This window comes from Salvia hispanica, chromosome 3 (assembly GCF_029641045.1).
Source record: "Salvia hispanica isolate PSC_SH4W2 chromosome 3, Shi_PSC_v1, whole genome shotgun sequence".
Lineage (NCBI taxonomy): Eukaryota > Viridiplantae > Streptophyta > Magnoliopsida > Lamiales > Lamiaceae > Salvia > Salvia hispanica.
In genome coordinates, this window is record NC_142694.1 from 43,505,464 (window position 1) to 43,532,425 (window position 26,962).

Consider the following 26,962-nt stretch of genomic DNA (forward strand, 5'->3'; position numbering starts at 1 on the left):
GTTCTTTTCTAAGCATCACTTTTAAATTTGTATGCTTTACATTTATTATATAATTTTAAGGTGGTGAATAATCATGATTGGTATAGTACTGAGAAGCGTACAAAAGTAACATTTTACCACAAAATCTCAGCACTTATTATTTGTGTAAACATAAATCTTATTCTATTAATTATGAGTATTGTATAATATATCCTCAAACTTTAACGTAATATAGTCTTTGCAATTTTCTAAATTATTTTTGCACACGAAGTAGTTTATACAATAAAAATCAAATTTATGTGATTTATATAGGCAAAAGATTATAAAAAAGTACAAAGAGTACTCAGTTTTAAAAATAAAACATCACTTAAAAATGGCCCACACCAAAAATTTATATTGACTTAGCTCCATTCACTTCGCAGAAGTCAAATTTGGGTATATAATATCAAACCCAACAAATAAAGGAAACTATTTATAGTGAATTTCAATGTCATTTCCTTCTGTGCATCCCTAAGGCACGTTACTATTATTAATATAAAAAATGATTAAAATGAATTAAATATTCAATTCCTAAGACCATTTGCTAGTTGAAGGATTCTTAATTGTAGGTAAATCAAAATGAAAAATCGAAACTCCTGATTACAAAGGGAAAAATTAAAATTAGTACAAATAATTATAAATATAAAAAATAAAAAATTGAAACTCCTAATCGCAAACGGATGAAAAGTAGAATTAGTACAAATAGTTATAAACATAAGATGTCTTGGAATGCTATCTTTTTTTTTGTATAATATTTATTTATTTATTTTTGGGGAGTGTACAGCTGCTATCTTGCAGCTCTTGCATTCTCTTTTTGAAGTCTTCCATAATTATTCTCCACTAAAAATGAAATTTAAATAAAATAGACAAAGCAGAGGACTTTGATTAAAGTGGGAACCATTTCAATAGGATTCCATTAAATACACTACTTTAAATTGATTTCAAATCCCATGTTCTAAAAGTAGTGGTTATTATTTATAGGGTGAATTTCCTTTCGGCCCCAGAAATATATACATATAATTATCGTTTTTGCACTCCATTATCTAATACTCAACTTTTGTATAAATGTGGAATTAATTATATAAAATGTTTTTTATTGACTTGGCCAGTGAATGTATTATGATGAATAGTATCGCACGCTATAACAATTCAATTGGGCGATTATCTATCACTCCAAAATTGGTAGATTATTAATCACCCCAATCCTATTTATTTTATTCACCTCATCCATTAAATTAAAAAAATTTACCTAATTCGGGGAATAATAATTGGATATTAAATTTCTATTTGTTATAGTCCAAGCCATTCGACTAAAAAAAAAGAAGAAAGGAGGATTCACATACTACAGCATGACATATATAATATCAAAAAAACAAATTGTAGTATGAAATATCTATCTTTAATCATATTTATTTATTCGTTAGGCCTCTCATAATTATCTTATTAAACAACACACACTAAACCAGCCCGCTAACTTTCACCCATTAATATAATCATAAAGAGGAATTATGCATCTAAACTCAAAAAATAAGTCGTTAGTTGTCAACGATTATTAAGCAAGATTAATTAAAAATAATGGGCCCAATTAAAGTGTGATGAATTATAGGCCACATCTCAGAAACCGAACATATATAGCCCAATTCACATAATTCCAACTTTTGTTTATTTCCCCACTAGCTTATTGTAATTGAATCATCTACACAATATGTAAGGAGAATTTTGGAAAAATTTACAAGATTGTCATTTAATTTAAAAAATTATATTAAATTAAAAATATATAATCAAAGACTTTAAAAGTGTGATTAAGCGGAGTGAGTGAGAGGTTATCTTGATATTTAATTTAATACTCCCAGTCCCACCGCCTTTCTTTTCCCATAGAAATATAACGGTAAGTGAGCCTTTGAAATTAGATAGCTAAAAAAACTTCAATCGACTTCATGGCTTTTCACTCTGTGCATTCAATTGAGAAATTTATGATTATAATACTATTATACTAATACTATTGAATTATTAAACTTTGATAGTAATTTTTTTTTTGTCAGTTTTATTGAGAAAATTGAATTCCCATAGCCCTTTCTTCTTCCACACATTCATGCAATTCGAGGGCGACCACCTTCGTACTTGCCTGGTGAGAGGCCGATTTGGTGAGAGTGCTTCTATGAGTTTCTTGTGCAGAATAATGTGTTATATGCCTTCTAAATTTGAGGCTAATGATTTGAATGTTGGACAAACTTAGGTGACTGTTTTGGTAATTTGGTTTTATTTGTTAAATTGTGCTTTTTTTGTTGTATTGAGAAGGTAAATGTCTGTTGGTCATAATTATTGTATAAAAAACTGTTTTTTTTTGTGCATGCATCTCTTCAGCCTCCACAATTCATGACAATAAGCCAAAATGAACAAAATCAAATTAAAAACGAAATTAATTAAGTATTGCCATTTTTTTTTTCTTGTCATTATAAATAGAGGTTACAGACACATATTCATACATATTTGTTTCGCTACTTGATGGTCTTTTGTTATTCATGATTTACTTTGTACATGTAATGTTATTTTTAAGGTGGTCAGTTTCATTTTTTTTTCCAGGGAATCATATATTTTTGGGGTTTGAATATAGCCATTTATTTAACATATTTTCTCATCATGTATAAATATATAAATGACCAAGCGCGGTGACAAAATTCTAGAAGAAGACGTCGCTTAGGTTTAATTTGTTAGGGCTTTGTTTAGTTATATAGGAGTATTTCAACACATGATTTTCATCAACCGATTACTAAAATTGTAAATGGAATATATTATTTACACAAGTATATTATTGCTCTTGATTTATATACTTTATTAATTTATTAATTAGTTACGTTATTATGAGATTTCTTAATTTTTTATATTTAATTTATACACCGTATTATTTTAATCTTAATAAATTAGTTAATGTCTTCAATAAGAATATATGTGTTTTTTGAAAATTTATCAATTTAAATAAATAAATTTTGATGTATAATAGTATAAACTAATAAAATGAGAAATAAAAAAGAAAGAAATTTGATATTTTTTTAATTAAAATAATAATTAAAGTAATAGGAACACTCATGTTGATTAGAAGATTGCATAACACAAAGTATAAGTTGCCTTGGTTGATATATAGTACTCCCTCCGTCCTCCAAATTTCGACACACTTTGATCCGGCACGGGTTTAAAAAAATGTAATGGAAAATGAGTTGAAAAAGTTGGTGGGATGTGGGTCTTACTTTTAAAGTATTAGTTTTATAATAAAATGTGAGTAGAAATGAGTTAGTGGAATATGTGGTCAACTACCAAAAATGATAAAAGTGAAGTGTGTCAAATTTTCAGGGACGTACCGAAAGGGTAAACTGTGTCAAAATTTGGGGGACGGATGGAGTAATTTATATAAAATACATATGTAAAACTAAAAAAGTAAAGAAAGTGCATTTTGGTTTGAAGATTTGGTGTAAATCATTCATACAAAATTATCAGTTCATAAATTTCTTCACCAATAATTCAGTGTATACACATTGATTATTTATAATTTTTATATAATGATATGATTTCTAATTTTGTTTAATTGATTTCGATTAAAAATATTTTAATCTGTGCATCGCACATGTATAATACTAGTTGTGATTAAAACATGAGAATAATAGTACTAATAACAATTTAAGATTTAGGATACATAGAAAGAAATATATCATGCACTAGTCCTTTTGAAATACTATCATTTAATTTGTCATATGTTTCAAATTTTAACATACAATCAATAATATCACAGGAATTTACACCTTAAATGCAATTTAAGTGTGTATAGTCTACAAATATAAAAAAACCGAACATTTACACTAATCAGGGTTGTAATTAGTTAACTTAATTAATTGTGATATCCATATGTATATAAAGAAAATGAAATGATTCAAGATATATAATTGGCAAATAAGATTATATTTTTCCCCAACCCTCTCAAGTTGATTATATTCGTCTAAATAAGAAGATTCCCTTTATCGTTATAGATTTTTTTTCCCTGCAACCTAAGAGATTTGGTATCAAAACAAATACTTTGTAAAAAATAACTCTCTCAAATTGTGTACTTATATTGTCACAAAAATAGGGATTGAATTAAGAGTTACTCTCAAAATGAAAATGGCGAGAGTGCAACGGAGGCGGCTCAAAGATGACTACACGGTAAAATTCTTTATTTATTTATAATCTTATAATAATTTTTTTATTGTTTATGTTTATTATTTGATTTTCAACCAGGATGATCGAATTAGTATGCTTCCGAATGATATACTAGTGTTAATATTGTCTTCATTGAGTTTTAAAGAAGCTATGGCGACTAGTTCACTTTCCTCTCGATGGAAGAACTTGTGGATGTTGACATCCAAACTAGATTTTCACATTGATTTTTTAGAAACAATTGAAAGGAGGAATTACAATGATAGATACAAATTTGGAATACAATGCATTTATGTTAAATGGGTTGACCACATATTTACCCGACTACGAGCCGTGAAACCCTCTACTAATGTTGTCGAATTCAGATTGTCGTTCGATTTAACTTTTCCGTATTTCGCACCATGGATCAATGATTGGCTTAGATACGCTGTGAGTAGAAAGGCTGAGCGTCTTGATTTAATCTTGGTCGCTTACCAAGGCGAAAGGCGTTACTCTTTCCCGTACAAAGAAGGGAATTTTCCCGCCAATTTGAAGTTGTTGAAGAAACTCCGTTTGCATTATGTTAATGTGAGTGGTGAGGCTGTGGCATTTATATTGGGGAGTTGTCGTCTCCTCGAGCAACTCTCGTTGCATGAAACGGGCGTGCTTTCGTCTCTTGAGGTCGTTGGGACATCTCCGTTGTTCAAATGCCTAGAAATCAGCGAGTGCATGAGCCTCAAATCAGTTGTGGTTCGTGGATCGGAGCTTGTTTGCATCAAGTACAAAGGTGTGGGAAATCTAGCTAGTTGTCGTTTCGTGCTCGTAAATGTTCCTCTCCTTACTCAGCTCTGGATTCAGGCAGAGCCGTATTTCCCAGATTTGATTGCCATGTTAGACATGTTTGATCATGTGTTACCACAACTACACACACTCAAGATGTACTCCACCTCCATAATCAGCTAGTGATAAACGTACGTATACGTACGTACATAACCGAACTTTTTTAAACATTTTACATTGAAAATCATTTTATAAACATTAATTGATTTAAAATAAATTTCATACTAATCATTTTGCAACACTTCAAGAAAGATTTAAAATTTATACTTAAATATTTGTATATTTAATAAAATATATATTTTCTACTAAATATTGTATATTAATTCAAATCATAGTCGAAATCATGCTACGATTCGACATAAAATTTCTATATCACTTCTTTGTTATTGCTACATATATTACAATAAATAACAAAATTAATTTTTAATTAAATTCACTTAAATCTAAATTTTTTTAAAATATTATGTACATGTACAATTATGTACGTTTATCTTTTCCCATCAGGTATAAGGTACACTATATATATTAGTAAATTTTATTGTTTATTTTCCAATTAATTATCTAAGTTGCTATATTAAATAAGATCACATACATATGTTGTACAGATGCCCTTTGAAGCGAAGATGATGCCCAATCTCAAGCAATTTGTGGTGGTTCTTGCTGGAAGTGATTATTGTGACGAGTGTTCTCTAATGCCATGGTTTAGTGTGATATCTGCACCTTGCTTGGAAAGAGTTGTGGTAGAGGTAACTATCTACTACCTTCGTCCCTTGAAAAACCTATTTTCATTTTGGACCGTTCCTTAAAAATAGAAACTTTCTAAACTTTATATTTTAGGACGTGGACCCACAATCCACTATTTTTTTCTCTCTCCTCTCTTACTTTACCTATTTATCTTTTATCCCTCTTACAGTCTTACTTTACCGATAATGCTTAAAAATTCGTGTCGTTTCAAAAGTTTCTACTTTTTTTAAAGGAGGGATGTAGTACTACTTTAATATTTTCAATAATTACTAAACATGGTTGGTTGTATATTGATGAATTGCTTCTACCATTGTTATCACATGGTTGGTTGTATACTGATGAATTGTTTCTACTAATGTTGATTAATAGGCATCACACCAGGAGAAGAGCAAAAATTATTAAAGGTGTTGTGATGGTGATCCTAATGGTGATGTTTGGCTATGGGACCGAGATAAAATTCATAATTCTTATTTTCGTATCAAGAAAATAGAGTTTGTTGGTTATCGTGGAGTGTCTAATCAATTCCAAATGATTAATCAGTTTGTCGAATATGGTACTGCCTTAGACAAGGTAATTGTTGATCCACGATCTTTCAAGCACAGGTGGCATATGCCGTGGGATCGCATTTATCGAAACCACATGGAAGATGAAACATTTGTAAGGAATCGTGCAAGAGACCAATTTAAAGACTCGAGAATAAATGTCACCATTCTTTAGACTAGAGTTTGTCATTTTTTTTTTGGAATGAAAATCAAATTTAGATTTTGACCACAATAAATTATAAACGTTCATTTGTTTTATTATGGAGTATATTTTGAGTATTAACTATATGATGTATTGTGAGTTGCGAATTAGTTGTATTAATTGTAAATTATGATTCGACTAAGTTCATTGATTTTTGAGCATTAACTATAGGGTAAAGTGTAAAAAGTTCTGTTTCTTAATTTCTTTAGACTAGGATTTGTCATTTTTATTTGAAAATAAAATAAAATTATGATATAATGTTAGTTGCAAATTAGATTATTAATTGCAAATTAGGATTTGACTTAGTTCATTGAACTTTGAGTATTAGTCATAGGTAGAGGGTCGAAAATGTCTCATTATTTTAGGAATTTATCCAAAAAAGTCACGCCATTTAAGTAATTATAATTTAGTACCCATCATCTTAATTTTAGAAATAAAATGTTCGGCAAAATATTTTCGTCGATTGAAATATCGTTGTGGCAAAATTGAAAATACACGTCCCTAGTCTACATGCAAAAATTCTAGTGATAGTACTATAATTTTAAGAGTTATAAAAAATAAAAAAATCAGATAAGATTATAAAATTAAAAACATCTTCTCAAGTTACAAAGTCACTATAGCAAGGAAATAAAAATTTCACATCCCAAAACCATAAACAAAGATAACAAAAAAAATCAGTCCTATAACATATTAACGGGAGAGTAAAATATTGTTAATTAAATCACCTCAGCTAAAAAATCAATAAGACTCTCTACATTCTATCTACCGAACTCCAAGCACAGGAGCATTCAAGATTAATTAAAAATAATGGTTATGGACAACTGCGTGTAATCAATTATGATAAAAAAAAAAAGTACTAATTCCTAATAATACGGGGAAATTTTCCATTTTTAGTGTTACTTTACATCTGAATGTTGCTTAGCAAGAAATCAACCGCGAAATTATTAAACATTTCGATCCATTATATCTTGCCAATTAGATATTTAAATACTATAAATATATAATGGATAGGGTGCCACCTATATTAAAGTGACAATGTAACACTGTTATTAACTGTCAGATCTCCTATATAGATGGTTTAGATTGGATTTTAGAAATAGAGCACGGATTGCTTGGTCGTGAATAATGGGTCGCTTTGCATGGTAATTTTGTCTTTCTGCTTGCAATTAAATTTGAATAGGGAATGGCAAATCGCGGTTTTTTTGGGCGCTGATTCATCCTCTCTCTACCACCAAGCTATAACGTATGCCCACTACATGAGAAACTGAATCGTTTCTCTCTCCAAATCTCTCAATCTCCCAATCCGATCATCCACCGTGTTTCTTCATCTATTTAAGCAAAACCTAGACTGCTTGCTCTCACCGAAATCCTCCCCCAGCGATTTGTGATTCTCTTCTTTTCCGTGTGCAATTGCCCAATCAGAAGCTTGAAAATCGGCGGTTGGAGTTTGAAATCCTCACCCCAGCGGTTTGTAGTTCTCCCGTAAACGACCGTTGAAGTTTTAAATTGGCGATTGAAGCTTGAAATCGGCGCTCTCCAGGTATTTCTGGGTCATTATCGGTAAGTTGTCGTACATGTTTTCACTTAGTTTCTGAACTGCATGTGTAAACCTTGATTCCTAGGGCTTGTTTGATGCTTTGTTCTATGTTCTTGTTTGCTTTTTTTCTATATTCTTGGTTGATGTTGTAGCATAGAGAAGGATTTTTTTGCTTATTCTAGAGTTAGATTGAACAAAACAAAAAATCCAAAGATGGATTTTTTGCTTAATCGGCTGCGTTAAATTGAACAAAACAAAAAATCAAAAAATGGATTTTTTGCTTAATCTGGAGTTAGATAATGCTGTGTCTGTTGTTTTGTTCATAGAATTGGATTTTTTGCTTAATCTGGAGCATGATAATTTGATTTTGTTGGTTGTTTTGTAACAAAAATTTAAGTACACGTTTGATTTAAATACACATTTAGATTTCCTTGTTTGAAGTGTTGTTGTTGCTTTGTACTATGTTGTAGTTTGCTTGGGTGTCATTAAAACCAATTTGTTTGCTTATTGAAGATTGATATTTTGCTTATTCTAATGTTAGGAAGTGTTGGGTGTCATTAAAAAGTATTTGTTTGCTTAAAGAATATTCATTCTTTGCTTATTCTAAAGTTAGAAAATGCTTGGTCTCATGACCGACCCTGTTTCAAACGTTTTTGTTAAGTTTTTTTGGTCATTTAGAATAGCTTGTTTTAAGTATTTTTGTTGCTTTATTCTTTGATGTTGTTTGCTTGGGTGTCATTAAAATGTATGTATCCTCTTATTGAATATTGATTTTTTGCTTATTGTAGAATTAGGAAAATGCTTGGAGCTTTTAAAAATGTATTTGGTTGTTTATTAAAGATTGGTTCTTTGCTTTTTCTACAGTTAAAAAAATGCTTGGTATGATGATAGACAAGTACACGTTTGATTTAAATACACATTTAGAATTGCTTGTTTTAAGTGTTGTTGTTGCTTTGTACTATGTTGTAGTTTGCTTGGGTGTCATTAAAATCAATTTGTTTGCTTATTGAAGATTGATATTTTGCTTATTCTAATGTTAGGAAATGTAATGCTGGGTGTCATTAAAAAGTATTTGTTTGCTTATTGAATATTCATTCTTTGCTTATTCTAAAATTAGAAAATGCTTGGTCTCATAACAAACCCTGTTTCAAACGTTTTAGTTAAGTTTTTTTGGTCATTTAGAGTAGCTTGTTTTAAGTGTTTTTGTTGCTTTATTCTTTGATGTTGTTCGCTTGGGTGTCATTAAAATGTATGTATCCTCTTATTGAATATTGATTTTCTGCTTATTGTAGAGTTAGGAAAATGTTAGGTGCTTTTAAAAATGTATTTGGTTGCTTATTGAAGATTGATTCTTTGCTTTTTCTAGAGTTAAAAAATGTTTAGTATGATGATAGACCCTCTTTCATACATTTTAATTACATTTTTGTGGGCATTAAGAATTGTTTGTTCTTATTTTGTTTGTTGCTTGGTTCTTTGCTGTTGTTTGCTTAGGTGTAAGTTCATTTTACATTTTTGTTTATTAATGGTTGCATATTTGCTTGCTTTAAAGGTTAAAGATTGGAAGTGCGACCTTACCAACAAGTCATCGAAGGCATTCCAATCGCTCCGTGCGAAATTCGTTACAGCTATGGTTTATAGTAACGAAAACAAGGTCATTGATTACATGATGAGAACAGCAACAAGCCACATGAAAGAGGCACAAAGTAAAGGAACCGTTGATGTTGAAAAGATGGTGGCAAATTTCCCAAAACCTTAAATGATGAATTACATTGATTTTAAAAAGTGACAATTACTTACTTTGTTCTGATTAGAATTTGTTTTGAATATTGATTAGTTTTGGTTTAAGGGTTTTTTTTTTTGTTTTAAAATTTTGTTATTCATTTTTCTGTTTATTTCTTTATGGCGAAATATGTTCGAATAGTTGAAATTAGGAAAACAAAATAAATTAATGCAATACCAAACAAGCAAATCCATAAACATAATCAAGCATTAAATTTAATGTAACCAAGCATTTGGTTATAAGTACAGTCTACAACATTCTACTAACAAAAGTATTCATTCGCATCTATCAGCAACTAAATAGATATTAACATGCAAGCATGTATATGCAAGCAGATGCTTATAGTAAATCCAAGCAAAACCATAAACATTAACAAGCAATAAAGTGAAATATGTTTGAGCACTAATTAGGAAAGCAAAATAAAGTAATGCAATATCAACCAAGCAAATCCATAAACATAATCAAGCATTAAATTTAATGTAACCAAGCATTTGGTTATAAGTACTGTCTACAACATTCTACTAACAAAAGTATTCATTTGGATTTACCCGCAACTAAAGCGATATTAACAAGCAATCCTATATATGCAAGCAATTGCTTATATTAAATCCAAGCAAAATCATAAACATTAACTAGCAATAAATTGAATGTGTCCAAGCAATCTAAGCAAATCCATAAACTTAATCAAACAGTAAAATAAATATATTCCATCAATTGATAATAAGTTCTGCAACTGAGATACAATGGATAGTAATTACAATCCTTCTAGCCTCAATGAGATTCTAGCCTTACAGTCACATCTTTTAGAGGTTCTTCTGCGCTTGTTAATAAATCCTTCACGGGCATGAATGTGATCCATTTCAATCCCATTCTTCAACCCTTGCCTGTTGCACAAAATATTGCCAAGTAACACACTCACGTGAAGATTTGATTCTACGTTTCGGGGTGTCGAAGCCAGCTTCACGAGCATAAGCATCGTAGAAAGCAATTCCGGCATCCAAATTGTTGAATTTCTTGCCAACGAATGGTTTTAGTTTGTCAGGGCACTCGGGGACACAAGCAGCTGCGTAGGATATAAAAAAAGCAATAATATCAAAAGAACCAAGCAACAAATGGTATTACATCAAGCAAACTGGAGAGGCAAACTCACAGTTGAATTAAAGCACAACAAGCATTGCCATTCAAACAAAGAAGCAATACAGTATATTTGTCTCTCAATTGTTTGTCAATTAATAATTTTAAGCAAGCAATATGAGATATTGTAACAGTAGCAAAAGCAAATGGAGCCAACTAATTTAGCAACAAAACATATTTAACAAAGCAAATATATTTTATCAACTAAGCAATGCAAATGGATCACCATCAGAAAGCAACACAACAAATTAATAACAGCGCAATCTGCTTTGCAACATCCTACACAATCTGTCAGAATTTGAGTTCACGTATAAAAAAACACACTCTACAATTACTTAAAGTTGAATCATATAGATAACCAACAAAATCTAAAAACACAATTACACGATTAGAACCACCTGCAAAATAGGTCATATTCGTGTCAACGGGAACATCATTCTCCATGGATTGACTAACGACGGAAGATAGATAGAAGTAACAAAAAAAATCAGTATCCTCCTAAATTGAAGAAAAATAAGGAAAGTGCCTCTTACCGTCTTCAAAATCAGTGAAATGAATATCAGCGGGAACATCATTCTTCATAGATTGACTTAATATTGAAGGAAAAGTTTTAGAGAAGAGAATGGAAATAGCGCTTAAATTAAAATAATCGCACACACTGAATATAGCTATGGCGTTTTTTTCTATAGATTTCTGAGATAAATGCCGAAAATAGAAGAAAGAGAGAAGGAAGAAATACCGTGAATTGCGTTTCAGAAGAAACCGCTGCAATTGTGAATTCCAGAAATAGCCTTTAGCAATATTTTTATTCATTTTAATAATAAATCTAAACTGCCAGATGTCACTTTAAAATTGAATCTCACGCCAAATCTAACGCTTAAGATTGGTGGCACAGTGTCACTGAAACTAGCGTTGTCATTCTAGCAATTCCCTATATAATGGATGATAAAATCTATCTAAATTTATATATATATATATATATATATATATATGCATGAGTCATGATTGTGACAGCAGTTATATCTGTGTATGTGCAAATAGCCAACTTTTGTAGTAGCTCATGACTAATTTAGTGCAATTAAACTTTTAAGTCAAACCATAAGAAATATGATTTTCTACCCCATTCTAACTTGATAAAATGTAGTAGCAAAAGTTATGAGCCTATGATGTGCATTGTACATACTCTGTATTGGTATATATTAATTAAAATATACGTATATATGATTGTGAATAAAAAATAAAAAGATCATTTTACTAAATATTTTCGTAAAAAGATTTAGTATATTCTCTTCCTTTTTAAGTAGTTACAATAAATTTCTCAAGACCATCGTATTTAATTATCCCCTTTCTGAATATATAGATTACATTTCTGCAACCGATAGTCTAAAAGAAGATTTCCTTCATCGTTATTGATTATTTTCCTGCAAAATAAAAGATTTGGTATCAAAAACAAAAAATAACCCTCTCAAATTGTGTACTTAATAGTTACAAAAATAGGGTTTGAAGAGTTAAATAACAATGGCGAGAGCTAAGCGGAGGCGGCTCAACGATGACTACACGGTAAATTCTTCTTTCCCATTTATTTATATATTCATATTGATTTATAGGGTAGTGATAATTAAAAAATATGAACAATACAAAATAGTAGCAATAGAAAATATGTTTACATTATCAACACAACATCAACTGACACGCATTTTCTGTTGCCACTATTTTGTTATCGGTTGACATTTCATAGTTTGAAGTTTGTACACTATTTAGAGTTTGCACTTGATTACATTCCTTCATTTATACTAATAAAAATTTTGTTGATTGCTTATTATTTGATTTTCAACCAGGATGATCGAATTAGTATGCTTCCAGATGAAATATTAGTGATAATATTGTCTTCATTGAGTTTGAAAGAAGCTATGGCGACTAGCTTGCTTTCGTCTCGATGGAAGAATTTGTGGATGTTTACATCCAAACTAGATCTACACATGTATTTTTTTAAAACATTTTATTGGATGAGAAGTTATGAGAGACACAAATTAGGAATACAAAGTATTTATGTTAAATGGTGATCGCCTATTTACCAGACTACAAGTAGTGAAACCCTCTACTAATCTTGTCGAATTCAGATTTTCGTCAGATTTATCTTCGTCTTTTGCACCACGGATCGATGAATGGCTTAGATACGCTGTGAGTAGAAAGGTTGAGCGTCTTGATTTGAGCTCGGTCGCTTACTCTTTCCCATACAAAGAAGGTAATTTTCCCGCCAATTTGAAGTTGTTGAAGAAACTCCGTTTGCATTATGTGAATGTGAGTGGTGAGGCTGTGGCATTTATATTGGGGAATTGTCGTCTCCTCGAGCAACTCTCGTTGCATGAAATGGGCGCGCTTTCGTCACTTGAGGTCGTTGGGACATCTCCGATGTTCAAATGCCTAGAAATAAGCCGGTGCCAGAGCCTCACATCAGTTGTAGTTCGTGAATCGGGGCTCGTTTGCATCAAGTTCATCATGGGCATACGTTGTCGTTTCGTGCTCTTAAACGTTCCTCTCCTTACTCAGCTAGCTCTGGATTCAGGCGGAGCCGTGTTTGCCGGATTTGAATGACATTTTACACATGTTTGATTCTGTGCTTCCACAACTACACACACTCAAGATATACTCCACCTCCATAACTAGCTATGGGGTATACTATATATATTTGTGATTGTTTTATTTTCCAATTAATTATCTAAGTTGCTAAATTAATTAAGATCATATACATATATTGTACAGATACACTCTGTAGGGAAGTTGATGCCCAGTCTTAAGCAATTTGTGGTGGTTCTTCTTGGAAGTAACTACTGTGACAAATGCTCTCTCATGTCATGGTTTAGTGTGGTATATGCACCTTGTTTGCAAAGATTTGTCGTAGAGGTAATTAACAATCTACTTAATTTTCAATAACTTATTACTAAGTTTGGTTGTACTAATATATTATATTGATGAATTACTTCTACTATTGTTGATTCATAGGCAGCACACTATGATACGAGCAAAACGTGTTACAATTGCTCTAAAAATATTCTTCCCTTCTTGACTGGTGATTGTGATCGTGATGGTGATATGGATGTTGGCTATGGGGCAGAGATGATAAAATTTGCAACTCTAATTCTCAGATCTCTCTGATCAAGGAAGTAGAGTTTCTTGGTTATCGCGGCGTGTTTAATCAATTTCAAACGATTAAACAGTTTGTCAAATACGGTACTGCACTAGATAAGGTAATTGTCGATCCACGGTCATTCGAGCATAGGTGGCGTATGCCGTGGGATCGCATTTATCGAAACCACATGGAGGATGAAATATTTGCAAGGAATCGTGCAAGAGACCAATTTAAAGACTCAAAAATAAATGTCATCATTCTGTAGACTAGGATTTGTCATTTTTATGTGGTAATGAAAATCAAATTTAGATTTAGATCAAACTAAATTATAAACGACCATTTACATATATTTAGAGTATTAATTATACTGTGAGTTGCAAATTAGAGTTTTGATTGTTAATCAGGTCACTTCAACGGTATATTCCAATTCATAACAAAATTTAAATAAATTATTCAACATCAAAACATTGAACCACATTGAACCAAATTTGATAAGAAGATGTGGACATCCTTCTTTTATGTAATTTCGTGGTCCATATGGCGGCTTAGAAACAAAGTAGTCTTCCAAAAATTTGAAGCAAATTGGGATGTTGAAAGAAGACTCATGCTTTTGGAGACTCAGCTTATGGATTAAAGGGTGGTGCCCGAACTTTCCTTTTCTACCATGAGAACTACGTGACAACTTGGTCAAAGTCAGGAGGTGGTCTAGAAGTTATCAAAGAATCAATACTACTTGCCGAGCGACACAAAGGTGAACTTCACCTCGCTTCTCTAACTTTTTTCGCCCTCTCTGCATGTGGTTTGGATAGCTCTCGGCTTTTGGTGGTTATGTTGTTAGTTGCCCCTTTTGTTGCTTTTTGCTGGCGGGAGATGTGTTGGTTGTAGTTTGTTTTCGCTTGTTACTTACTTTCTCATTCTTCAAGGAAATACTCTACCATTTTGCCTTCTGGGTTCAGTGCATGGGCTTGCCAAAATAGAAATAGATTAGATATGAGAAATTTGCACTTTTAAACTCTTAACTTATTTGCGAGAAATTGAGACACCTTGCCGCCTTTTGTCATTATGCTAGCTCTAATAGCTGAAAGGAATATATTTATTTACATATATCTATATCAAATAAGATTACACATAGAATTAGATCAGAATTAGTATTATATTTTCAATATAAAGAACTCATGATAAGACAACAACAAGCATAATACACTGTAGTCACTAAAATTCTTTCGTCTTTTATTTTTTAGATTAGTATATTACTTTCCGCATTATATTTTCTAAAGCCTTTATTTATCTCCACGAGATCATTCCAAAAATCTTTCATTCATCTCAAGCCGGTGCAAGTTATTTCATGTTTTAGATCAGGACTATTAGTCTCTAGATCTCCGATGAACCTTGTAGCCTCTAAATAGTATGCCTTCACATTTTGCAGGTGAGTGATTCTACCATCATCTCATGATGATAGTAATTGAGAGACTGAGAGATGAATCGAAAAGTTAATAAAAACTTCTATTGCCAGTCTATTAAATATTAGTGATCGACATTATGTTGGATTTTCTTGAGACCTGACATAGACCTTGCTGCATTTTACCTCATTCTTGTATTTTTCAGAATTCCCTCCTTTATCATCTCATATTTCTATTGAAGAACTGACAGCTTTTTTTAAGTGACGATTAGATTTATTGTTATAAATAACTCTTGTTCTTTAGAAACACTTTACTTTTTTAAAAAAATTTATGTAAAATGATACAAAACACCATAGATGTATACATGCATTCATTACATATTCTAGAATTCTCTAATCTATTCTTTTATATTTTATATATCTAAGTTTTTTTGCTATAAAAATCTAGATAAATAATATATATAAATAATTTGTTAGTATTAATTATCTAAATATTCTACTATATATAAATAATTTGTTAGTATTAATTATCTAAATATTCTACTATATATGACTACTAGTCTACTACATAACATTTAGATTTAGATAATGTTTAGATATTTCTATAATAAGAATCTACATATTTTCTAATTTAAAAATCAAGTTTATTTTATTTTATTTTCAATACTTCTTAAATTTGATTGTCATTCGCAACCTACTGATATTGAAAAAAAACTTCGTACATGAGTGATTTTAAAAAAAATACTGCAATTTATTTTTTGCGATTTTACGTAATTGACTTGAACTTTTTGATTTGCAACACATTTTCTAATGTAGGGGGAGTGAGTGTCTATGCTTGCTTCGTTTATGAAACATTGAATTTTAGATAGTGCAATTGCCAACTTGTAATAAAGACCACATTTAGATATGAGTGATCATTCTTGGCTTGAATTTGGTCTAAAATCGGCTCATTTTGTAGCCATCCAAGCTCTATAGATAAACTTCTGAGTCAAATCGCATGGCAAACATTGAAGGTTACAACCATATGTTTCATGGTTGATAATGTGATAATAGATTAATAGGTTGATTCTTGGATTTCCAACTAAAGGTAGTGTCTCTGTGTACCCTGTTTTCGTTGATTTGATATTTTTAATTTTGAAGTTTGATCAAATTTTGAAATTACATAGATTAAATAGTACTATACAATTTTATTAGAATTGATTGTTAGCAAATCAAAATTTGGTGATTTTTAAAGTTATAAATAACCATTTTTTTAAATGACTTTTATGTGAAATTTTCTATTGTTTTATGGATATGGAAGACAAGAGATATGATTGTTTGAAAAAATATACTCCCTCCGTCCCAAGATAAGTGACCTATTTCTTTTGGGCACGTGATTTAAGGAATGGTATTTAAATAAGTTAAAGTGGAGAGAGTAAAGTATGAGAGAGGAAAAAGTAGAGGAGAGAAGAAAGAATAAATTAGGTGGATAATAAAGTAAGAGATATGACTTTTTACTAAAAATGGAAATAGGTCACTTATAATGGGACACCCCAAAAAGGAATACAAGTCACTTATCTTGGACCAATGAGGTTGGAGATGTGGGTTCACCATCAATTACCATCCACTCTCTGTTCTTTTGTAAATATCACTTTTAAAATTTTAAACTCATTATAATTTTCTCTTAAGTAGTAGTAATAATCATGATTGGTATAATACTAGCGAAGCGTACAAAAGTACTATAATTTTAGGACATAATATTAGTACCACCTATTTTCTCAAATAAATTTTGCACACGCAATTAATTGTAGTATTTGTTTTAACAAAATAACTTCAAATTTCCTTATGTACCTTATATAGGCATGAGATGTAATCATATGCAAACTCTAAATATAGTATAAACTTCAAACTATGATCTGGACCGTTAGAAAATGTCAACAGATGACAAAATAATGCAACAAAAAATGTCAACACAATATCAACGATGGATGTTGTGTTGACCTTATATAGACATCAAAATCTTGAAATTTTTACACTATATTAACATTGTGTTGAAACTATGATGAAACTATATTAAAGAATTTTGAATTTGTACAAAATGTAGAGGATCATTCAAATTTAAAACCCGTGGTGTTTCAAAAGTTTTTATTTTTCAAATACGGAGATAGTACTACTTTGATATTTTCAATAGTTACTAAACATGGTTGGTTTTATACTGATGAATTGTTTCTCCTAATGTTGATTAATAGGTATCACACCAGGAGAATAGCAAAAATTATTACAGGTGTTGTGATTTTCATCATCCCTTCTTCATCGGTGATGGTGATCCTAATGATGATGGTGATGGTGACGGTGATGGGAATGTTTGGCTATGGGACTGAGATAAAATTCGTAACTCTTATTTTTATATCAAGGAAGCAGAGCTATTGGATATTGTGGAGTGTCTAATCAATTCCAAATGATTAATCAGTTTGTCAAATATGTTACTGCCCTAGACAAGGTTATTGTTGATCCACGATCTTTCAAGCACAGGTGGCATATGCCCCGGGATTGCATTTATCGAAACCTCATGGAAGATGAAATATTTGTAACGAATCGTGCAAGAGACCAATTTAAAGACTCGAGAATAAATGTCACCATTCTTTAGACTAGGCTTTGTCATTTTTATTTGGGAATGAAAATCAAATTTAGATTTTGACCACAATAAATTATAAACGTTCATTTGTTTTATTATAGAGTATATTTTGAGTATTAACTATATGATGTATTGTGAGTTGCAAATTAGTTGTATTAATTGTAAATTAGGATTCGACTAAGTTCATTGATTTTTGAGCATTAACTATAGGGTAAAGTGTAAAAAGGTCTGTTTCTTAATTTCTTTAGACTAGGATTTGTCATTTTTATTTGAAAATAAAATAAAATTATGATATAATGTTAGTTGCAAATTAGATTATTAATTGCAAATTAGGATTTGACTTAGTTCATTGAACTTTGAGTATTAGTCATAGGTAAAGGATAATTTAGTGATAGTATAATTTTAAGAGTTACTATAAAAAATAAAAAATCAAATAAGATTATAAAATTAAAAACATCTTCTCAAGTTACAAAGTCAATAGCAAGGAAATAAAAATAACACATCCCAAAACCACAAACAAAGATAACAAAAAAATCAGTCATTAACTGGAGAGTAAAATATTGTTAATCATATCCCCTCAGATTCAAGAGTGTGACAAATCTAAGGCCCAACTGAATATCCGAAATCAGCCCAATATGTTTTGCAAATCAAAACAAAAGCAAGATTTATTATTTTTCAGTCTGTTATAGTTAATTTAATATTCTCGATCGAAGGTTTCGATATTTCTTTTTATTTGGATAGGGGGAAATTTTCCATTTTAATGTTACATTACATCTGAATGTTGCTTAGTCCTTACATACATAGTCCATACTTTACATGATACATACATAGTCCATCCTAAAAAAAATCTACCATGAGTCTGTGACAGCAGTTATATTTTGACTACGTAATAGTATAACAATTATTCTAACTACATTTGTGTATGTGCTAATACCCAACTTTTGTAGTAGTTCGCTACCACCCTCTAACTTGATAAAATAAAAGCTATGACGTGTAACATGAATATAGCTTGAAATTGAATACATACTTGACATGATTTAAAAATTCAAATCATATATCTATGTGCATTTGAATTATTGCTTCGCCGCTAGTTAGCCCATATGAAAGAAACATGAAAAAAAGTAGAAACAGACAAAATAAAGGTATAATAGGATTTATTTGAATCTATAAGCACATGGTAATGAGCTAGCTATAGGTTATACTTATGTTTTAATATCAAACCGCATGTGTACTAGGCATTTTTTTTACAATAAGGCTAACTTAATTAAGCTAACCATTTAACAATTCCTTAAAATAAATTAGGCAAAACACAATCTTAGATCCTTATACTTTAATTAAAATGTTCATTAGGTCCTTGTACATTTTTTTCATTTTAATAAGTCCTTATACTTTTCACAATATTTTTATCAGGTCCTCGTACAATTTTTCGTTTTAGTAGGTCCTTATACTTTTATCATAACTTTCATTAAGTCCTTGTACAATCTTTTATTTTAGGGACTTTTTTACATTTATCTTGGATAATAATCTAAATTTAATTAAACTTAATGCACTTTCTAATATTCCATTATTTAACTTAGCATAGTCTATATAGATAATATCATCTTGTCATCCAATATAATTTAAAGAAGTTGTAGAGAATAATAAAAAGATTAACCGTGATGATTGAAGATTAAAATCGAAGTGTTTTTTTAGAATAACTATCTGAATTTTCAATTAATTATTTATATTTATATTGAAAGATACATTTTTCTAAATATTTATAATTATAAGATAAGTTAAATAATAAAATTAAAAGGTTTACTAAATTTAATTAAATATAAATTATTATTTAAGATAAAAGTAAAAGAATATCTTAAAATAAAAAATTGTATAAGGACCTAATAAAAGTTATAATCAAAGTACAAGGACCTACTAAAACAAAAAAATTGTACGAGGATATGGTGAAATTTATGAGAAAGATATAAGAACCTATTAAAACGAAAAAATTGTACAAAGATCTAATGAACATTTTGACTAAAGTATAAGGACCGAATGTGTTTTGCCAATAAATTACTCTATTATAGTATGGACTATGTATGTATCATGTATATATGTATGCATAACGTATTTTGGAAAATAGTTGTTGGAGCACATAAAATATACAATCATAATAGTATGAAAGTTTAATATAATAGTATAATATAATTAACTCAATTGGAAATTTGAAAAACGAATCATCTAATATAAATTATAATATCCAAAGTAATCATATACAACCGCATGAAATCTACACAAGTTTAGTATTATATACTATACATATCAGTACTATGTGATGATTCACATATATGACTATTATAATCAATAAATAATTTGAATTGACTCAAACTTTAATTTTACACCTTACACATGCATATCTTTACAAGATTAGATTCCAACGTTAAATATCGCAACTTTTGTAGCTAATGTTAATATATATTCATACTACTATAAAATATTTGCCGCGAATCACTTGTAAACAATTGGCCCTATTTTATTTTTGTCTTGCTATTTCTTACTACTCACTCTATACTAGAATAATTTCTTAAAATTGGGATAATTAAGTTGTCTTATCAATATCACATGTAAATATACTCTGTCACTCATATATATAATAGCTAGTATATTACGCAATTAAGGGAACAATGTAAAATCATTCTCCATGTTCCGCAATAGAAGTCCTATTTAATTATGGCACGAGTTTTAAGAAATATAAAAAAAAATGAGTTAAGTTAGTGAAATTTGGGTCTCACCTATATATGGAGTATTAGTTTTATAAGAAAATGTGAGTGGAATAAGTTGACAGAATGTGAGACTTACTTATCATTTATAGTAAAAATGAAATAAAATTCTTACTTGGAACAGACTAAAATTATAAAATAAGACTCTTAGGGTGTTCGGTTTGCAAGATTGTATCCGAGATTAAATTTGTAGTGTGTTTGATTCAAGAGATTCAATTTCACAACTCAATCCTAGATGGATCATGAGATAATTAGTCATAGCTAAACCCTTTATGACTAGGAATAATCTCACAACTTAAACTAGATTATATCTTAGTACTATTTTATCTTGGAAACCGAACACCACCTTATTGTAAGACAGAAGGAGTAAAAAACTATTAATGCTTAAATCAAATTTAAATTGTGATATGCTCCAGCAGTTATAAAAGTTTCCTAAAAATACACAAAAATTTTCCTATATTTTATAAGGTCAAAATTTATTAACAATATTGTTCCATTATTAGTAATACCTAAACCAATCTCGATCTTTCTTTAGTTATACTATCAATTTTGCACTATCAATTTTGCATTAAAATTGGTTTGTGATACACTATCAAACTCTATTTATCTATTGACCGTTGATGGTTACTTCTATCTAATTTTCTCTTTGGAAATTGACCATCAAATTGCTGTTGCTACTAAATATCAACTCTCATTTCTTATATTGCTTGTTTTCAGTTTCCACTGCCACTCTCTCTTCTCTCTCTCTCTCCCATTTGAATTTACTCTTATTTTATGGTTGCTTGAATTTCACACCATGGGGCCCGTTGACTTGGTCCCAGCTAAATTCCTCCATGGGTTCCCATGTGAGGTGTAAATAGCAACTGTTTCTTTCCACACACATCGGCATTTCTGAGTTAAGAGTCTTGAGACAAAGGGGGAGGAGTTGTAGGAGTTATAAGAGGGTTAGGCTTGATAAAGATTGAATTTTTATTTTGGGAGATTTGGAGTTGGTACGCAGTAGTTGTTCCAAGATGCAATCTTTTCTAGCTTTTGTGATTTCTTGATTCATAGGTTTGTAATTGTTGGAGGGGATTTCGTTTTAGCTGTTATGAATAGTGCAAGATTTGAAATTTTCTGGTATTTGCAGTTGTGGGGCACTCGAATAATTAGTAGAAAAAGTAGAGAGAGGTGAAATTTGAAAACTTGGGTTCCTTTTTTTCTTTTTTTGGGTGTTGTAGGCAGGCAACAAACAATTGCAAAAAAGGGTAAAAATGATGACTCCAGGTGTAAATTTGGTGACGACTGTTATTGGATTTGGATTGAGTATTATGTTTATAGTGTTTGTGTGCACGAGGCTGATTTGTGCTAGGATACAATTGAGTGCATCGCGGAGGTCTCTTGCCCGGGCTAATGGATCTGATCTTAGCAATGTAAGCAATCCTCTTTTGCTACTTTGCTGCACTTTGTTGTAGATATCATGTTACCATATTGTGTGAAATCTTGAATTTAGTTGTGTATAATTAGTTAGTTTACATCTTTTGCGATTTGAATTAGACAGTGTTGGAGGTGTTTGGGAGAAATTTTATGCTGTTCTAGGCATCTTAAAACGATTGATTAGTGGTTGGATTTGAGTTGTGTTGCTCTATGCTTCTGCACAAGTAGTTTATGTAAGTTTGATCATGTATGAGGGAATGCCTTTTCTTTATATACAGATACAACAATGCTGTCTATGCTAAGCAAAATGATGTTTTTTGATGAATTTGCATTTGTGAATGAGAAAGTTGTTATGGTTGTATTTCGTTCTCTTCTAACTCGTTTTATTTATGGGGAGTTTAATTCTGCTCTGTTGTTGAACAGTTGGAGGGGGGTTTTCATGGTCTCGAGCCTCTAGTGCTGGCTAACTTTCCTATGATGAAGTATAGAGAGTTATGCTTGTCCTCGATAGAAAATGATTGGTAAGTTGATAGTTTGTGCGAGCGGGCATAATGCATCACTAGAAAGGTCTTAAATTCTTGTAGTCTCTCTCTTATCCTTCTCATTTTTCTGCTTCAATGATTCTTATCAAATGAGTAGCTTATAGCTTTCCCTAAACGTGATTTAATGCACTTGAACTATTCACGATTACATTGTGCGACTCTTTGCAAATCCTTGATTACTTATTAGTATGCTCCAGTTATGCTTCCTGTCGATTGTTGATAGAGTTTGGTTGGGATGCAAATCGTTGTATCACTATATTACTCTGTTGTTCAGCAGATAGTCAAGTTTATGTGTTATTTACGGCTGCAAGCTTCTGTTTGAGGTCATCTTATGCTTGGAGTTGGGGTTAAGTTAGTTTAGGTAGAACTGAATCGTTAGCTTTAAAGTGCGTCTTGATATCTTTATTACTTTTTTCGTAATATAGTTGAAATATGTCTGTACGAAGTAGTTGAAAAACTTTTCTTATCGAAAAACCCTCTACTAAGCATCACCCCCTGCCCTATCCCAAGAAAACCAATTACATATATGAAGAGAGGAAAAAAGGAATATTCAATTTTCATTATTTTCTCTCCGCCATCAATTTGCTTGGTTCTCTCGTATAAATATTAATACTCGTGAAACTAGTAAAGTGAGTAAGATGCTCTCCAGATCTACCCCTAGGTCGAAATTGGATGTTGTTTTGGGTTGAAAAACAAATGTATGTTTTGGTGGGATTGCCATTGTTTTTAAGTGTAAGTCATTCTTGTATGTGTATGAAGACTTCCTTATATGAGACCCTTCTAATGAAGTGATGCACGTGGTATAAATAAGTTCCTTCCCAATTTCGCTCTCTCATGTATCGAGCCTTATCAGTGAACCTCCCCGCATTTGAAGTGCGTTAAAATGTCAATCACCTTGTTTGGAGTATTTCATTGAGACAGAGGTGCAGTGTATTCATAATTTCCTCGAACCACACAGTCTATGCGCGTGCAAACGCGCCCCTACAAAGAAATGTGGTTCAAGGACCGTGCTTAACCGAACCATATCTTGCTTTTATATGTACCCTATGTTCACTTGTAAATTTTTGCTATTCTTAACTGATTAACTTTTGGCCAATTCCAGCCAGAGATGCACGGTGTGCCTGAGCGACTACCACGAGGAAGACACGCTGTGCGTGCTGCCAGTGTGCAGGCATTTATTCCACGCAACGTGCATTGGCATCTGGCTGCAGCAGCGATCAACGTGTCCTGTGTGTCGGATCTCTCTGCGCGAGCTTCCTGAGAGGAAGTGGTATATGCAGCCGATGTTCAGCCAAGCAGTGCGGTCTCAGCACCGGATGCAGTCAGTTAACGCGCACTATTGCCATTGCATGGCAAACTGGAATAGGCCAAGATCCAATGAGCACGTCGAGGAGCCATCAGCAGGAGGTGCAGCCCACATCGGGCACAGAAACACGGACTTAGTTCATGAAAAGAATGGAAAACCAGAGAGCCCACCACCGAACCAGTAGTGAGCCAGGTGTTGGTTTGGTTTCACTCTTGGCTTTCTGTAAATATGCTGTTGATTTTGCTTTTCTATTTTCTTGTACGAGGAGCTTTCTTTTCACTTCATTTGGAAAGCAATGTCATACATGGTTCCTCCTTGTCGCATTACTCTCTCTTTCAATCATTGCATAACTTTATTTTAAGAAGAGTGAACTTCATGGATGATCATGAACTAGTATTAAAGGATTATCCTTGAAAAAATGATCTACACATGGATATAAGAGCATCCGCAACCCGGCTCTTAGCCGTCTCCATCTCTGGCTCCGCCGACGAGATGGCTAAGAGACCGGGCTGCAAGCCTCCAGCTCAATAATATCTCGTTTAGTCGCCTATGTCGTCATATTAATAGAATCAAAATTTCAAAATATCATATGAGATACTTCTCCCTCCGTCCCAACTTAATTGTCACTCTTGGAGTTAGCACGAGTTTTAAGAAATATAGAGAAAAGCTAGTTGGAAAAGTTAGTGGAATGTGAGATCCATCTTTTTACATTGGTTTTATAATAAAATATGAGTGAAGTGAGTTAGTGGAGCGTGAGACCTAGTTACCATTTATGATAAAAATGAAATGTGACAATTAAGTTGGAATGTATTAAAATGAAAAGGAGTGACAATTAAGTTGTGACGAGTGAGTAGTTAATAAAACATCAAATATAAATAATATTCAAACTATTACATAGTAAAATCTAAAATAATTCAATCTTTTAGCAAAACAATGTCGATTGAGAGACTTATAGTAATATGAGTACAAATTAAGTGGTCGAAAATGAAAACACAACAACATTACATTAAAGAGCTTGCTACTACACTATCCACGTGGCGTAATCCTAGCCCTCAAACTATTCTTCATCACCACCGTGAACTCCAGCTTCTCCGTAAAATCCACCTTCCCTCCGGCGGGAAACGCCGACCACTCAAACTCCTGCACCATCCTCGCCAGCATCAGGTTCACGTGCACCGTCGCCATCCCCAGCCCCGGGCAGATCCGCCGCCCCACCCCGAACGGCATCATCTTCACCCCCGTCACCCCCGTGATATCCGCCTCCTCCTTCCCCCCGTAGAACCGCTCCGGGTCGAACCGCTCCGGATCCGCCCACACCTCCGGATCCTCCGCGATCCCCGCCGAGAAAAACTCCACGCTCGCCTCCGTCGGTATGTCGTACCCCCCCAGCCTCGTCGCCTCCGTCGCCGCGTGCGTCAGCGCGAAGTACGTCGGCGGATGCTTCCGCAGGAGCTCCTTCACCACCGCGTTCAGGTACGGCATCCTCTCCACGTCCTTCTCGTCCACCTTCTTCCCCTCCCCCACCGTCGCCCGGATCTCGTCGTACAGCCGCGATTGGATCGTAGGATTCTCAATCAGCCTCCCCACCGCCCATTCTAGGGCGGTAGCCGTCGTATCAGTGCCGCCGTTGAGGAATTCGGAGCAGAGAGTCACCAATTCCTCATTCGTCGGCGCCGATTTCCTCCCCTCCACCTTCAGATCGAAGAGCGTGTCCAGATACGCGAACGAATTGGAATTATTCGATCCCGATTTCCCCCAATTTTCCCGCCTTTTTTCAATTAGGGGAACTAGGGTTTCGATCTGCCTCTTCCTCACTTCCTGAACCTTTTTCCTCTGTTTTCCAAAAAAAGGACTCAAAATTGGGAGAAAATCATCCATCCTCGGATCGAGAACGATCAACACCGATTTCATCATATCATCGACGGATTGAATCGTTTTCTCATCCATCTCAACGCCGAAGCACATATCCAGCAAAATGCAAAACACAGCAAATCTCGCATTCCTCAGCACCCACACCGCGCCGCCGTTGGCCGCGCCCTCCGCCGCGATCCGATCCACGAGCCTATCCATCGCCAAATCCCTAGTTTTCCTAAACTCGCGAATCCTCGCATTGGAGAGCATGTTCTGCACCATATTCTTACGGAGCGACCGCCACACGGGGCCGTAGTAAGCCGCATTGACGCTGAATTTATTCGCGCTGAAGATCGTCCTCGTCGGATTCTCCATAGGCCGGGTCGCGAAAATCGGCCCCTTCTCGATCAAGGCCTCGTAAGCAAGCTCGTTGCTAGAGACGACGATCATCGTGCGAGTGCCCATTCTGAGGGTGAAAATGCGGCCGTACACGGGAATTAGGTCGCGGATGTACTGGAAGAAGGGCTTCCCAGAGAGTGCGACTTGGAAGAGGTTCCCGACCACCGGGTAGCCTGGGGGCCCCGGTGGGAGGTTGAGCTTCTTTTTCGAGGAGGAGGAGGAGCGGGAGAGGAGGAAGACGAGGACGAGTGGGATAACGAGGAGGAGGAGGGAGGAGAGGGAATCCATGGCTGGTTGAGGGAAGTTGGGGGAGATGGGAGGGGTATATTAATGGAGAAGAGTATGAAATTGCAGGTAAGAAGAGTTATTGTGGGAGTTGAAGGCTTTCAACTAACAAGTCAGCTTAGGGTTTAATGATATGCAATTAATTAGGGTTTAGGGTTTGGTTATTGTATGCATGTACATAATCATGTACTTATTCCATAATTATGTTATATTATTAGCTTCACTATGCCTTATTTACTACCAAGACAGCGGTCTTCTATTAAGTTTTTATTATGGACTTTAACTATATATCTTTACAATTAA

General features: G+C 32.9%; 3 protein-coding genes, 1 long non-coding RNA gene and 1 pseudogene across 4 annotated transcripts; 3 read left to right on the forward strand and 2 right to left on the reverse strand.

Annotated features, from left to right (window-relative positions):
• The first annotated feature begins 4,161 nt into the window (after nucleotides 1–4,161).
• On the forward strand, nucleotides 4,162–5,145 carry LOC125210103 (F-box/LRR-repeat protein At3g03360-like). Its single transcript, XM_089066639.1, has 3 exons — nucleotides 4,162–4,209; nucleotides 4,285–4,391; nucleotides 4,605–5,145. Exons 1-3 carry the CDS (start codon nucleotides 4,162–4,164, stop codon nucleotides 5,143–5,145), a joined length of 696 nt encoding a protein of 231 aa, XP_088922765.1.
• Nucleotides 5,146–10,514: 5,369 nt separating this feature from the next.
• LOC148930880 (uncharacterized) lies at nucleotides 10,515–11,611 on the reverse strand. The gene is made up of 2 exons (XR_016136498.1): nucleotides 11,495–11,611; nucleotides 10,515–10,890 (listed from the first exon to the last, which is right to left on the reverse strand). It is a non-coding gene; the product is annotated as an uncharacterized LOC148930880 (long non-coding RNA).
• Nucleotides 11,612–12,479: 868 nt separating this feature from the next.
• LOC148930881 (F-box/LRR-repeat protein At2g42720-like) lies at nucleotides 12,480–18,116 on the forward strand (annotated as a pseudogene).
• A 3,448-nt stretch (nucleotides 18,117–21,564) lies between these two features.
• On the forward strand, nucleotides 21,565–24,447 carry LOC125213104 (RING-H2 finger protein ATL38-like). The gene is made up of 3 exons (XM_048113463.2): nucleotides 21,565–22,272; nucleotides 22,700–22,797; nucleotides 23,921–24,447. The coding sequence occupies exons 1-3, from the start codon at nucleotides 22,114–22,116 to the stop codon at nucleotides 24,306–24,308; spliced, it is 645 nt and encodes a 214-aa protein (XP_047969420.1). The 5' UTR covers nucleotides 21,565–22,113; the 3' UTR covers nucleotides 24,309–24,447.
• A 597-nt stretch (nucleotides 24,448–25,044) lies between these two features.
• On the reverse strand, nucleotides 25,045–26,708 carry LOC125213103 (cytochrome P450 77A1-like). The gene has a single exon (XM_048113462.2). It carries the CDS (start codon nucleotides 26,660–26,662, stop codon nucleotides 25,151–25,153), a length of 1,512 nt encoding a protein of 503 aa, XP_047969419.1. The 5' UTR covers nucleotides 26,663–26,708; the 3' UTR covers nucleotides 25,045–25,150.
• Between the last annotated feature and the right edge of the window lie 254 nt (nucleotides 26,709–26,962).